The 14,746-nt window shown below is 57.2% G+C and overlaps 1 protein-coding gene across 1 annotated transcript in view; it reads right to left on the bottom strand.

Moving 5' to 3' along the window:
- Window positions 1–14,746, bottom strand: part of LOC105870175 (cadherin-23) — a 298,328-nt gene that overhangs the window by 14,418 nt on the left and 269,164 nt on the right. The window contains exons 15-20 of the mRNA XM_012762567.2: window positions 12,479–12,543; window positions 10,563–10,800; window positions 9,165–9,270; window positions 6,936–7,063; window positions 2,466–2,538; window positions 358–474 (exon numbers count right to left, since the gene is read on the bottom strand). Of these exons, the coding sequence (XP_012618021.2) occupies window positions 358–474; window positions 2,466–2,538; window positions 6,936–7,063; window positions 9,165–9,270; window positions 10,563–10,800; window positions 12,479–12,543 (727 nt within the window). The remainder of the gene's footprint in view (window positions 1–357; window positions 475–2,465; window positions 2,539–6,935; window positions 7,064–9,164; window positions 9,271–10,562; window positions 10,801–12,478; window positions 12,544–14,746) is intronic.

Below are 14,746 nucleotides of genomic sequence, written 5' to 3'. Positions count from 1 at the left end.
CCAGGATTCGAGAAGGAGGTCGATAGCTGAGGGAGGGGGACACTTGGGCTTGAATAAAGGTGTCCCCAAAGAGTAGTGTGTTAACCAGCTGTTTGTAAAACGGAACACATTTGAAACATAATAGGACTCTTCACCCTTGAAAGACATCCTTTAGTGGATAAATTCATGTTGTGATTTTTTTGGGTAAGAGCAGCAATCACACTCAAATGAATATTTCAGGGATAGGACTGGGTGCTCAAGGCTGGTTTGCTCGACACCGAAAGGGAGGGGACCCTGGCCCCAAGGCTGGTCCCGGGGCTGGGTAGGGACAGTCAGCTGAGGTGACAAGGACAGGTGCTGGGCGGGGTGGAGGCTCACCGGAGCGGGCGTTGATCCGAAACTGGGAGGAGCCCTCCAGGGAGTAGATGATGGACTCCTGGCCGTACTCCCGGGAGCGGTCCAGGTCCGTGGCGTTCAGGAACAGCACTGTGGCTCCTTCCGGAGATAAAGGAGGGAGGAGTGCCGCTCAGCCGGGGTCCCGGGCTCACAGCCCCAGGCCCGGGAGCAGCACAGGGAAGCCTCCGTGACCAGCTCTCAGGAGGCGGGAAGCCTGTCTGCTGGGTGCCCCAGGATGAGTGCGCTCATGCACGGCACCTGTGGCCCCGGTCCTGGGCGGACTGGGCCCTGCCCTGTCCTCACTAGCCTCCTCCCCTGCTGGCCCGGCCGCATGGAGGGCACCACGGCCTCTCCTTGGGCCCTGCCTGGCCGGCTGGCCGGCACAACAGATACACTCAGATCAACCAGCCTTTATTTTAAGGCAAAAAGAAATGAAGTTCCATATTAAATATTCTACATTTATTGTATTCAATTTTGGCCTCGTTTTATCTTGATCACTGGGGAATTTATAGTGGTTTTATTTTCTCTTTAATGTCCAGTTACAGCCTTCACCTTCATTTCCAGCTCTGTGGATCCCGGCTCGGGGGATCAGTTGTTCCGGCTGCCCTGTCCAGCCCTGGGAGCAGCATGTCCTGAGGCTATGCCCACAGGGCTGTCAGCCCCAGCCCCTCCTGCCACCCTCATGCCAGCTGGGCTGGCGAGAGGGCTCAGTGTACTCCTGGAGTCGTCACTCCACGGCTGGGAGCCCACCGGACCTCACAGGTGCCTTAACGAGCCTGAGCCTCAGCCTCCTTCCCTGCACACGGGTCTAATAGTAATGCGTACCCCATGGGGGTGCTGTGGGGGGTGAGGGGCCCAGGGGACACAGCCTGCAGGGTACAGCTTTGCTGCTGTGAGCACCCACTGGGCAGCAGAGACAGGGTTACTACCCTGATGAACCAGTAGGCCCTGGGGGAAGGGGCCAGCAGGGGCTGGAGATTGGCAGGGCATGGTGGCCCGTCCAGGCAGCCCTGGGGCCTTGAACATGACCCTTGGGCTGGCTCTGAGCAGGAGGACTAGCACATGAGCTCTAATGCAGCCCTTCATCCGAGCACTCCAATGTGGCTCAGTGAAGGCCTCTCCTTGGCAGAGCCTGGGGATGGTGGACAGTGCGGGTCCCTTTACCCGTGACATTCTCCAGGGGATGCCTGACACAAAGGGTGGGCTGGGTGCCACCGAAGACCCACCAGCTCATCATCAGGAACCACAGGGATCCCAGAGGTTTTTTAGAAGGCTCTGTGGTGCCACGGAAGGCAATTCATGACTCCAACTGTCCCCTAACTCCACTGTCCCCTGACCCACTGTCCCTGACTCCAGCTATCCCTGATCCCAATGTCCCCTGAATCCACCATCCCCAACTCCACTGTCCCTGACTCCAGCTGTCCCTGACACCAGCTGTCCCTGACACCAGCTGTCCCCTTTCCCCTCAGCTGCTCTACCAGTTCCTGACATAGGACAGTCCACACTTGGTGTAAGAGTGACACTGCCAGCCTGCCCCAAAGACAGAGCAGATTCCCTGGAGTCTGAGCACAGAGCTAGGGGTCCTGGGGCTGCAAGTGGGTCCCTGCCACCTGGGGCCTGGACCCGGGATGAGCTTCTCATTCTCAGCCTTACATAGGAACACACACCATCTCTCAAAGCCACCCCCTCTGAAATCATGGCCCCTGGGACCTGCCTCCCAGCCCTCTAGTCCCAGAACTCTCTGCACACTCTAGACGGTTTAGTCCAGATTGCTTAACTAATCAGCCATCAGTATATTCCTCCCCCTAGACTGTCGCTGCAGGAGGGCCGGGACCAGGCGCCCAGAGCATCTGCACACGGGAGGTGCACTGTGCAAGCTGCTGCCTGACAGATAAGTACATGTCTCCAAAGCCTCCCTGAACTGTCACAGGATTCCTGGCCTGGGAACAGATACAGAAAGCCATGGACCTCCCTGGATTTTTGTGCAAAGCTGGGGTTTGTACACCGCAGGGGCCATGCCTGCTGCTGCCTGCATTCACGTCCCCCTGCCCCAGCCCCGTGCCCCAGCCCCCACTGCACCCAGGCCCTACCTGCCATGATGTTCTCCACCACGGAGACAAAGTAGGCAGGCTTGCTGAAGGTGGGAGGGTTGTCATTCTCATCCTGGAAGGAAAACGGGCAGGCTGCAGGACCCAGGGAGGCAGCTGGGCTGGCCAGCTGTCCACGGCGGGCACCCAGGGGTCAGGCTGGGCCCAGCTGGCACTGAGGAACTCTGGCCTCTACGTGTAACCAGAGCCAGGTGGGTGTTATGAGAGGGTCAGGAGTCCCTCTTGCAGGCTGTGGTTCAAGGGGGTGGGACAGGCCTTGGGGAAGTGTGCAGGGCTCAGGAAGGGACAGTGAGGGACAGGACGACAGGGAAATGGAGAATGAAGGCAGCACTGGGACTGCCGACCACTCCCTGCTCCCTTGCTCTCCCGGGTCTTCCAGCTGAGCTCCAAGCACCCACCCTCAGATCTCCAGCCCCTGACACTGGGGGCGCCCATTTGGACCTCCCGCCCAGTTCAGCCAAGATGATGGTGGAAGGTTCTAGGGCTCTTCCAGAATGAAAGGAGAAAGGAGCACCCCACCTCACAGATACTAAAGTTTGCAGTGGCAGGCCAGGGTCAGGCGGTCCCAGAGCCTGGCTCCTGCTGGGGCTGACGGCAGGCAGGTGCAGCCAGACCCCTTGTCTCGAACAAGAACACAGCTCCTCTACCCGCTGGGCGAACCCGGGCCCAGACCCCACCCTGTCAGCTCTGGGGCAGTGCCTCCTCCCTTCCTGCCTTCGCCAGGGGCAGGGGACGGCTTGGCTGAGGGGCTGAGCAGGGCCAGGTGAGGTGGCCCTGTCTCCAGGGAACTGGAGCCCAGTTGCAGCCTCTGCCCCTCCTGCCCGGCTGCACCTCCACTCCTGGCCTCTCCTCTTCAATAAGAAGAGGCTTCCTGCCCCTTACAATGGTCAGCCCCCTGTCCCCAAGAGCCTGGTGCTGGGCTCCGGAGTCAGGCTGAGTCCCAGCCCCCCTGGGCAGTTTTTATGCTACAGATCTTCAGTGGTTTGTGCTCTGAAGCCTCATGTCAGGGGAACTGAGAGCTCTTTGAGGGAGTGACCCTGTACTAAGCCTCTTCTGCTGGACTGGCTCTGGCTGAGCAATCCTGGGAGAGACGGGTGCCAGTATCTGGCCCCCACCCCTTGGGACGTCAGAGAATCCAGCCGGCCAGGATCGTGGCTACCCAGAAAAGAATGGTCCTCTTCCTCTCCAATCTGTCCCCTGGCTCTGGCCTGCGCACAGCTCCTGTGACCTGTCCCTCTCCCAGGATAACGGGCAGCCTCAGGACCCCCTCAGCAGCATGCCTGGGCATCTCCCTGGCGCCTGGTCCCTGGCCCATGGCGCGGGCACGAGTGCCCCATATACTTAGACATTTAAGCTTCTGCTTGGCTGCACGAAACAGTGCCGAGAATGTCAGTGACGGAGCGTGAGGCAGAAACTTATTAGTGGTGATATTTCCCCGGATCTTGGCGCTGCATTCGCTATTAGTTCTAATTCAGCGGCTCCCTCTACAAAAGCTTATTGTCCCCTAATGGGAAATCTACAAACCGAGTTTGACTTCTTTATTAAAAACCAACAAGCAGTGGATGAAAAGGAATCACCGGGCTCCTTGCTCCCCCGCCTCCTGGAGCCCTGTCATTTCCATCCGCCTGTCCCCACCCCCAACCTGTGCGGTAAGTGCAGCCATCGCTCCTTCATCTCTGCTGGGCTTGTTGGTTTTTTTTCTTTTTTTTCTTCAGCTGAGAGAAAATTCTTTTGGCGGAGGGAGGAGGCAGCTTAGCCGAGTGACAGCTACTTAGAAACCACCCATGTGCAAAATAAACCCAAAGTCGGTGACCTTTTCAAGTGTGGTCCTTAGACACAAGTGACTGTGCCCTCTGAAAACCTTGCTCGAGAGACAATGCTCACTCACAGCCGAGGTGGCACCTGTCTTCGCTGTCAGACCTTCCTGCCGCCCCGGGGTCAGGGCTGGCCCCTGCTGACCCCGTGACGGCTCTGCGGGGATTTGAAAGTGGGGCCCCTTCTGCGGGACCGCTGCAGTTCCATGCGGGGACAGCGCGTAGCTTGCTGAATCGCAAGCGAGGGGGGTTCCTGCCCCCGCACGCCCCTGGGCATGGGCGCTCTGCTCTCTGGTACCAGGGAGGGGCCTGCTGGTCGCTCTTCCACTTGCAGTGGATAAAAGGCCAGGTCAGCCCTTTGGCCTTCCTCTTCCTGCCTGCTCTGGCCCCTTGGAGGGGCTGAGGCAAAAAGAGATGCCAGGTCCCTTCCTTAACTGAGCCACAGGCTGGGAAGGGTCTGGGGTCTGGGGCAGAACCTGGGTCTCAGACTCTCCTGAGGGCAGATCTTCGAAGGCTTTGCTGCTCAAAGTGTGGTCCCCTGACCAGGGGCGTAGGAATCAGGCCTGGGAGCTCATCAGAAATGTAGACTCTCGGCCTTACGTCAGACCCCCTAAATAAGCATTTTATCATAAGATCCTTAGATAGTTCAGGTGCACAGGAGACTCTGAGAAGCACTGGTCTCAGTCACAGATGGAGGGGGACTCCCCAGGCTCCAGGCCTGTGGCTGTGGCAGAAAGAATGTCATCGCAGGAGTCATTGAGGTCAGGGTTCAGATCCTAGTCCTGCCACTTACTAGTGGGAAGTGAGGAAGGCCCTGGTCACCAGGGGCCAGCTACGTTCCCTCCCTGAGTCTCAGCTTCCTCATCTGTAAAATGAGATTGTACGGGACTGGGGGAAGTGAAGCCCCTGGCACCTTGCTGGGGCTCAAGTGCTAGTTGCCATGTGGCTGCCTGGGCCACCCAGCCCTGTGCTGGTGGAAAACACTTCAGCTGATTCCCCTAGACCTCCCTACCCTTACCCTCTTCTGTGTCTGTCTCCCAAAGCCTAGCGGGCTCCCGTCTGCACCAGCTTGTCTCTAAAGTCCCCCTTGCACTAGTGACAGGCTAGGGCATGGTCGTTGCTGGTGGTACGCATGGCTGTCTCATCAGCTGTGATGATCACCAACATGTCAGGTGCCAGCTGCCACCTGTGTGATCTCATTTCATCCTCACAACAGTATCTTAAGGCAGGTACCATGATTATCCCCCTTTTCTAGATGAGGAAACTGAGTTTCAGAGCCCCAGAGCTGGAAGGTGACAGAGCCGGGCTTCAAACCCACGTGCCTCCGAAGCCATGCCCCTCTTTCCACTCAGCGTCCCTGGGGCGTGGAGCAGGCTTCAAGTTCACCTTCAAGTCCCACTGCTGCTGCTCTGCACGTGGGCGGCGCTCAGTGCCTGCCTGGCCGGAGCAGCATCCGGCTGGCTGGTTGAAGAGTCGGGTGGGTTGGGCAGGGCTGTGAGTGTGGCCAGGATTAGGGGAGTTTGGGGGCTGTGGTCGGGTCACCTGTGTGGTGAAGCCTGTGGCACGTGGTCCCGATGGACAGGAAATGCATTCTAGCTCTTTGGTACCCCTTTGGCGTGCTTAGGTGGGAGGCTGCAGGTTCGAGATGGACAAGTTCTTAGGTGTCTGTGGATTTCCTCTTCTTTGTCTTCCTTCCCCTGACACTCCCTGAGGCCTGAGGTCCCAGACATAAAGAAGACTCTAGAAGCAAGGCCCCAGCTCTCTGCCCTGCTCTTTGCTGTGCCTGGTTCTGTCCTTAAATCCTGCTCTTACCTGCCCACCTGGGGGCTCCTCCTTAGGTATCACCTCCACTTTCACTTCTAGCTCCATCCTATTCAGCGAGCAAACGGCCCCCCCCGGCCCAGACAAGGACCTTTCCACCTGGGACTGGCCCGAGCCAGGGGCAGGGCATGCTTGTGCATGCCAGGGGTGTGTGTGTGTGGAGGGTCTCAGCAGGGACAGGCCAGCTGGCCCCAATGTCAGACCACACTCTGCATCCCATGTGGCATGGGCCAAACGAACCAGTGTGGAGATGGATTCGGCTACTGATAATTTCCGACACAGAAAGCACTAAGGTATGCTTGGTATTCATGTCAGACAAGCTGTGGTTTGATTTCAGACCCCTTCAGATCTTCAGAGGAGTGGGAAAAGGAAGAAAGAAAGGCAGAGGGGGATATATAGAGAAGCAGAAGAGAGAAGAGGACCTTCCAGGAATGGCTTGAACTTCACAGAGCGTGGCCAGAAAGAAAGGAATCCCATGACATTTCCTCCTTGCCTGGCTCCCAGCTCCCATTCCCATCCAAGGGAGTCCTGAGGTCCCCGGATGATGTCAGAGCAGGACAATGTGACTCTTCTTGAGTTTCAGGGCTGGGGCCATCCTTGGCCAAGCTGGGAGGCAGCTCAGTTGCTGCAGCAGGCGCAGAGATTCGCTGGGGCAGGCTTTGGAACAGTCTGCCGGTGACTCTCCTATCCATGGGGACAGCCAAGGACGTGGGGACACACTCCTACACCACTGGGTTCAGGCAGGACCCCTGACACCCTGGGAAGCACTCACTGCTCCTTACCCAGGAAGGGCAAGGCCAGCGCCCTGGGTACTTACAAACACCTCGATGGTGACGGGGACAGTGCTGTTAAGAGGGGGGTTGCCAGCGTCTTTGGCCATGACAGTCAGATATATCAGTCCATTGGGGATCTGTTCGTAATCCAGGGGGCGGCTCACACTGATCACTGCAATGAGAAGAACAGAGCCCGGCAGCCCTGTCAGCAGCCTCAGATGCCTGGCCAGCCAGGCCTCCCCTCTGGGCAGAGGAGATACAGCTGGCATGGCCCAGGGCAGCTCTGCCGTGTTTTCTGGGCACCTGCAACTTAATGGTCTTGTCTTAGGTTTACTGACTGCCTGGTATGTACCAGGCCCTGTGCTGAGCCCACCAGCTGATAACTATTTTGGTGGTAATGAAAGCCCCACTCTTACAGATGAAGAAACCAAGCCCAGAGAGGTTCAGTAACTTGCCCAAGGTCACACAGCTAGCAGCCTAATAGAACTGGGATATGAGCCCAGGTTTGGCTGAATCCAGAGCCCAGACTCCTCCCTAGTAGGCACTACTGCCTGCTTGTCTGTCTGTGTGTCTGTCTGTCTCACACATTCATCTGGCATTTTTCTTTATGTATTTTCCCCATCAGTCTGGAAGCTGCTGTAAGGACAGGGTCATGCCCCAGGCTCTCTAGCCCTGTCCCTGTCACCACCCCTCTCTCCAGATAAGCACAGAGTTCCCCATTTGTTGCCCAGCATTGGGGGTGGCAGGGAAGGCCAGGCAGTGGGTACAGATGGCAGCACCCTCCTTGGCCGCCTCTGGCCCCTTGTGTTTTTCTCTTCTTCCTCCCTCTCTTATCTTCCCTCCCCCACTTTCACCCACGGGCTCTTTGTGCCCATCCAGTGACCCACTGTGGGCACAATTTAGACCCCTTGGGGAGACACTTGGGGGCAGGTGCTGCAGACCTTACCTTCGGCAGAACTCTGTTTGGAGGTGAGGGGAGAACCCTAATGCCAAAGGCATCCCCAGGCGGAGAGGCAGGACTTGCGGGGAGCTAATACAGATACCTCATCCTCAAATGTGCCCACCCCGTGCGTGCCTGGCCTCTCTCCATCAGCACACGTTTGTGCTGAGCCACTGATTCTCAAACGGGGAGGGAAGGCATATTGGCTTGGGAGTGGGGGGCCTGCAAAGGCAGTCTGCACAGGCATTACAACAATATTAAACTGCAACTGTCTATTTGGAAAAGGGAAACAAAATTATTGCTTTAGTAATATAGAACCTAAGGGGGATTCTTCTAGCTGAGAGGAGGGTTAGGGGTGGGGGGTGGGGAGAGGCATGGAACTTTTAAGCTTTTTAAAGAGGGGTATAGATTTTCTAGAGAACACTGGGCTGTGGCCTCTGGGGCCAGGCCTGCAATTTCTACGACGGTGTTTCCCCGACCTCACAGTGGGGCACTGGAGGAAGGAGCACTGGACCTAGAGTCATTCCACACACATCCCTCTGTTCTGCCTAACCCAGTCTTTAAGAACTAGAGAAGTTTCCCAGAGAAGAAGGTGTTAAATGAGCCCTCAAAGCCAGCCAGAGGCTGTAAGCTTAAAAGCCAAAGGTGGGCAGGGAGGAAGGGCTTTCCTGGGAGAAGGAACAGACTCTGCGAAGACATGGAGGTGACCACTGTAAGGGGAGAGAGCGTCGGGGGCTCAAAGAGGCTGGATTCTGGTGGGGAAGGGGTGCTGAGAGGTGAGGCTAGAGAGGCAGCTGAGAGCCAGGTCACACGGGGACCTAGTGCCAAGCTCAGTGGCTTTGCTGGGCAAGTTGCTCCCTATCTCTGGGCCTTAGTTGCTTCATCTGAAACACAAAGTGTTCTCTCTTGGGGTATTGGAGCTTGAGGTTGCTGCTGTTGTTCCCTGCCAGGGCTCTAGGGATCAGCACTCACGGCAGGGCAGGCAGGGAAAGGCCACAGGACCCCCCAAAGAATGGGGGAGCTCAGCTGACAGGCTTCTGCCCCACAGACCTGCCCCAGCAGCCTTGGTAAGAAACAGGGAGTGCCACAGATTCCGGTAACGTCAGACTCCCAGTGTGCCTGCGGGGCTGGCCGGGGGCCTAAGACAGAAAGATCCAGCTGGTGTGAGACACAGAGGTCAACCCTGTGGAAGGGGGACCTCAGGCCACATGCTGCTCCAGCCAGCAGGAGCCCAGGGCAGCCTCCTGAGTCACCCGGGGGTGTCAGGGAGAAAGAAGGGCGCCCACCCCCGCCCCCAGCCCTCCTTCCTGGGCCCAGTCCAGCGCACACAGACCTCCATAGCCCTCGTACACGCTGATGTCGAAGTAGCTGGCAAAGGCGGAGGCGCTGAGGATGCTGTAGGTGATCTGGTTGTTGGGGGGGGAGTCCTCGTCCGTGGCCTGGAAGGGAGAAGACAGATGGGCTCTGAGCTCGCAGAAGGCCTGGGGCCAAAGAGGATGGGCAGGGCTGGCCCCTCTCAGAGCTCCTTTTGGTGGGTGAGCCAGCCCTGGGTCACGCCCTGGCCCAGGACCCCAGGAGGCCCCCTTGTCACTCAGCTGGAGGCCATCCTCTGGCTCCCAGCAGACATCCCACTCCCCTCCAGGTGCGGGGTGTGGAGGAGGCCTGGGAAACCTAGAGGACAGGCAGAGGCCTAGCAAGATGCGGGAGGGGGGCATGTCCCAGAGGCTGGGAGGGTTACCGCCATAGCTGGCGTGACTGTCCCCCATACCCTCCCATCCCAGCTTGAACCCTCCACCCCAGACTGGGTCAGGGTCCTTGGGCTGTGCCCGCATCAGTCCCCTCTCCCCCAACTGTGAGTCCTTATTGAATTTCTGACTGCCTTGCTTAGACCGTCAGCTTCACACGGGCAGGACCCTCATGCCTCCTGCTGCCGCTGCACACCGGGAGGCCGGCACGGTGTCTGGCGCACACTTGCATGAATGCCAGGAGGGAGGAAGGCACTTGGCATGAGGCCAGGGACCCTTCTACCCCTTGACCTTCTTCTGGGGCTGCGGAATTAATTAGCTTCCTTCCAGATTGTCCCCAACCCTAGAGAGCGTCCAGTGGGCCCCACCACTGAGGGCACTTGGAGCCGAGGTGGGGTAGGGGTGGGCATGGTCCTGCGAGGAGCCATGGCCGCGTTGGCAGGCCCGTGCCCACCCCCCCCCCAACACTCGCTTTCATCCCTCCCTGCTTCAGAAACACATTCCCAGCAGAGGCTCTGGGTCCTGTCACTTTGTGTAGGCAGAGAGGGGAAGGGGACGAGGACATTAAGGTCTGTGGTCGGAGGTCATGGAAGCTTGGTGGGTTCTTGCTGCAGGAGGACACTTGGCTGTACCCTGTGGCCTGTGTGGCTCCTTCCAGCTGCGGCACTTCCAGACTGCAGGCAGCCACCAAAGGGCTCTCATGGGGTCCTCACGCAAGGAACCACTGCCACTCAACGTCCTTCCAAGGGGAATGGTGTTGGGGGGATCCTTTTGCTAAATGGTGACCTAAAATTGAAGCTGACGCAGACACTGTGCACGCAGCTCCACTCAGTCACCAGGGACACCAGGTGATGCCCGGAGGACCACAGACCAAGAATTTGACCCCCAAACCTGCGCAGCGGTGGCTTCCCGAGGGGGTGGTCAAGGGGCAGCAGGGGGGAAGGACGAGGCGAATGGCTGGAACGCAGGGCTCCCTGGCACCTTACCCGGAGCCGCACCAGCTGCGTGACAGAAGGCTCGTTCTCTCGCAGGGCACCCACGTAGGCGTCCTTCTGGAACGTGGGCACATTGTCATTGACGTCCAACACGTTGACCCTGACCCGGCCGGTGGTCTCCTCGCCGCCCCCGTCCCGGGCGATGACCGTCAGGGTGAAGCGCTGGATGAGCTCGTAGTCCAGCCTGGCGATGAGCACGATGAGGCCCGTGTCCTTGTCCAGGGAGAACCTGCTCAGGCAGGGAGGGGCGGAGAAAGGACACTGTGTTTAAAGCAGGCTTGTCGATACCAGCCTGCATTTACCAGCCTGTCCTTGCCCAAGGCGTCAAACAGAAATAAATGAAGTCGGAATCTGTCTTCTCTTGCGCTTGCACTGCACGACAATGGCTGTTTGTAAAGGGGGTTGGGGCGTGGGGTGCAGGGACCAGGATCACACGGGGGTGGAATGGTCAGACACATGGTGGAGTTGCCGATTTAACTGAGCAGGAGAGTCAGGCAGAATGACCCTCTTCCTCTGTGAACAGGGGTGTCTCCTTACTGGAGGTATTTAGATGCCAGAGAACTGAGTGTCAGAAATTCTGCCATCCTATATGGCTTTGCAGCCACATGCTCCACCCGGGCAGCAGAGCACCTAGCGAAGGGTGGGGGGTTGGTCCTCTCTGGGGAGCTAGCCCTTGGGTGCGAGGGACTGAGCCTTGCTGGCAAACGTCTCCCAGGGAGCAGCAAGGTCTGGCAGGACTCTCTCTCGAACTGCCTGCTCTGAACGTCCCCTGGAGAGCCTCATCTGAGTTGTCAGTTGACATTTGTGTGCTCTGACCTGGTCCACAACTGCCAGCCACCAAGCCTGGAAGGGTCTGGCTCAGAGATGGGGAAAGGCCCGGGCTCAGAGATGGGAAGAGACGAGAAGGTCCAAGATGATCAAGACAAGGCCACATGAACACGGTCCTCCAAGGGACAGGGTGCCCGGTGCATTCAGCTGTGCTGGTGCCATCTTCCCATTTTGAGGCCCCCATCACAGGGTGGCAGAGAACGGCTCGACTCAGCTAACAAGCTCCCTCCCAGTCCCTGCTTGATCATTCACACACAGAGTTGAGGCCAGTAATTCAAGCTGACAGCCACTGTCTTACTCATTCTGTTGGGCTTCTAAATTCATCAGACACTTGGCCTTAGATCATGTTAAAATGAGGGGGCTTCCCCTTGGCTCGGGCTAACGGAAGACAAGGGAAAGAAATGGCCGGAACCAACCCAGAACCATGTCACCATGGTGGGTGGCAGGGCAAGGCTGGGACAGGCCAGGCGCTGAGGCCATGAACCCACTACGGGCTGCTGCACGATGAGAGCCCCTTCTTGGGGAAGGGAGGCTGTGTATCCTAGTGGTGATGCCCACACGCAGAAGCCTGGCCCTGGCACTGCCAGCTGTGTGACTTTGGGCAAGCGACTCAGCTTCTCTGAGCACAGTTCCGTCATCGGTAAAGCGGGGATGATAACAGTGCCCGGCACCGAGTTCCTCTGGCATTTAGTTGTGAGGATTACACGAGTGAATGCTCGTAAAGCACTTGACAATGCACCTGGCCCACAGCAAGGGTGTCCTAAACGTCACCTGCTGCTGGCGGTAGTGGTGATGGTGGCGTGCAATTGTTAGCACTTCAAAGCCTCACAGAGACACAATTTTCCCCATTCCCAAAGCCAAAGGCCATCTTTTGAGAGCCAGAAAAAATATGCTCCAGTGGGCTGAGGGGCCTTGACCAAGACTATACCACAATCAGGGCCAAACTAGCAACAGTGCTCATAGCTTCTGACTCCCAGTCCGCTGCTCCAGAGCCACTGTCCTCCCTCCCTGGGCACTGAAAGCTTTGAGGACCTCATGAGTAGCCGAGGCCACTGTGGGGTGCTGGGGGCAGAGCCTACCTGTCAGGGTCATCACTGAAGAAGTAGCTGACTTCCCCGAAGGTGCCCACGTCATTGTCTGTTGCCTGCAAAGTTGAGAACAGGAAGTCATTTACTGCCAGACCAGCTGAGAAATGTCCACAGGAAGCCCATGTTCACCCACACAGCTCATCTAGCCCAGGCCATGATGTTCAATAACATTGTCACTGGCCACACATGGCTGTTTAAATTTATATTGGGGAGCACAGTTCTACAGGGTTGGTCTCCTACCAGTAATCTCTAACTGAGTGAAACTGCCCCCTGGACTCAGGCCAGGCCGGGTGGGCTTATTCTCCGCAGATGCTTAGAGGGCTTGGGAGAGAGAGCCTGGCCCTGTGGCCTGGGGTCACAGCCTGCAGTACTGTGACAGGGCACCAGCGATGGTGGGTGTGGCTTCAACCATCTGGTGGTGTCTTCTGGTGACCCTCCCCCAGTGCCTAAAGCCTCCAAGTCAGATGTGCTACCCAGTGGGGCAGGAACCTTGGGGGGTCTGGCCCCCCTCTGTGACCCTGGAAGAATATACTGCATGCACAGGACAGACCCATCTGCCTGGCAACCTTCTCTCCTAGAAGCAATGTCCACCCGTCCCATTCACTGTGTTTGGTCCCTTTCCCTGCTCAAACGGTCTGAGTGGGAGCTGCCTACCCAGCCCCAGTCACAGGGATGGGCCGGGCAGTGGCCCTGGACCACAGCCAGGTCTACTAGAACCCCCTGGGATTCTTCCTATTGTTGCTGGGGGTAAAAGCTTTCCTCCAAGGAGGAGAGTTGGGACGGTGTGAGCTGGGAGCTGCTGGCTGTTTGCGGAGGATGAAGTTGCACACAGAGAAGGCCGGATCCTGGTAGTTTTAGAGCCCTGAACTGATCTGACATCTCTTCCCGCTCTCAGTTTGGTTTATGAGTCCATTGAGTCCACTGAGTGTCCTCTTTTTGGTTTTCATTTTATTTTTTTAGGGACAGGGGTCTTACTGTGTTGCCCAGGCTGGTCTTGAACTCCTGGCTTTAAGTCATCCTCCTGCCTCAGCCTCCCAAAGTGCTGCAATCATAGGCACAAGCCACTATGTCTGGATTGTTGAGACCCCTTTTAACCAGCTGGTGCCAAGTCACTTCCAGTCAAAAGAGACTGAAAGGAGAGGAGCCTGCCTTATGCAGATGATAATGGCAATACTGGTGGTGGCCTACATCACCATCATACCTTTGACATTTTCAGAGAACATCCATGTTTACTATGACCTCATTTATGCTCACAAGCATCCATGTGATGAGAGAGACTGACATTCCCCCATCTCACAGATCACAAAACTGAGGCCCAGCACCCAGTGAGGCCCAGTGTGGGCCTGCTGCCACTCTGGGTTGTGAGCAGGTCAGGAGCAGAGTGGGGTAGAAGCTGGTCTCCCCACCCTGCCTCGTGCTCCTTCCTCGAGGCCACCCCAGTGGGGCCCCCTCCACCTCCTCCCGTCCCCAAGATGACAGCAGATCTAGAAGGGGACGGCTTTTGTGGCTGGGACTGTTGGCTTCCGTGTTGTCCCTGGCATGGTTATAACCCACAGAGCAAGCTAAATGACACCATTTGTTCATTCATTCGTTCAGTAGTTACTTATTAAGTGCAGACTCCATGCCAGGCACTGTCCTAGAGGTGCTCCCTCCCAGGCCACTGCGGGACAAACTGCTGCTTGTGGCCACCAGATGTCAGGAGGGAAAGGCCTCGGACTGACCTTGGGGTTTCACACTCAGGGTTCTTCTACAATTGTAAGTGGATAAAGGCCCTGCTGCTAAAATACGTTTTGATACCTTTGTGCTAAATATTTTATGAGGCTCCTCTTAAGTTTCCTGGATTCTATGAAATGTATTACATTCTATTTTCTTTATGATAAACCTGAATTTTTCAAGGGAAAGCTAATCTGTGTTCAGTATATTCAGTGCAGGAAGACAGGTAAGTGAACAATGCATTTCTATCCCAAATGAATGAAACGAAAAAAGTGTTTATACCCGAAGAGTTAAGATCTCAGTCATCCAGAAAACTTGGCTCTACAGAAGGATGCCATTCCCTGGGGCTCCAGGCTGCCTCTCGAGCCAGATGTCCATTCAGTGTCCCCAGGGCCGGTGTTCCCGTAGACTGTGTGCAGACCTCCGCCACTGCCCTGGCCAGGCCCAGAGCTCGGCTCAGGTTCTCAGGCGATGCACGTCGAACAAGTGATAGGGAGATGCCAAGTGACGTCCCCTGCCCTCCCCGCCAGGACTGGCTCCTCCGTG

The sequence above is a fragment of the Microcebus murinus genome, chromosome 14 (assembly GCF_040939455.1).
Source record: "Microcebus murinus isolate Inina chromosome 14, M.murinus_Inina_mat1.0, whole genome shotgun sequence".
Classification (NCBI taxonomy): Eukaryota; Metazoa; Chordata; class Mammalia; order Primates; family Cheirogaleidae; genus Microcebus; species Microcebus murinus.
This window is presented reverse-complemented; position numbering and strand designations above follow the sequence as displayed.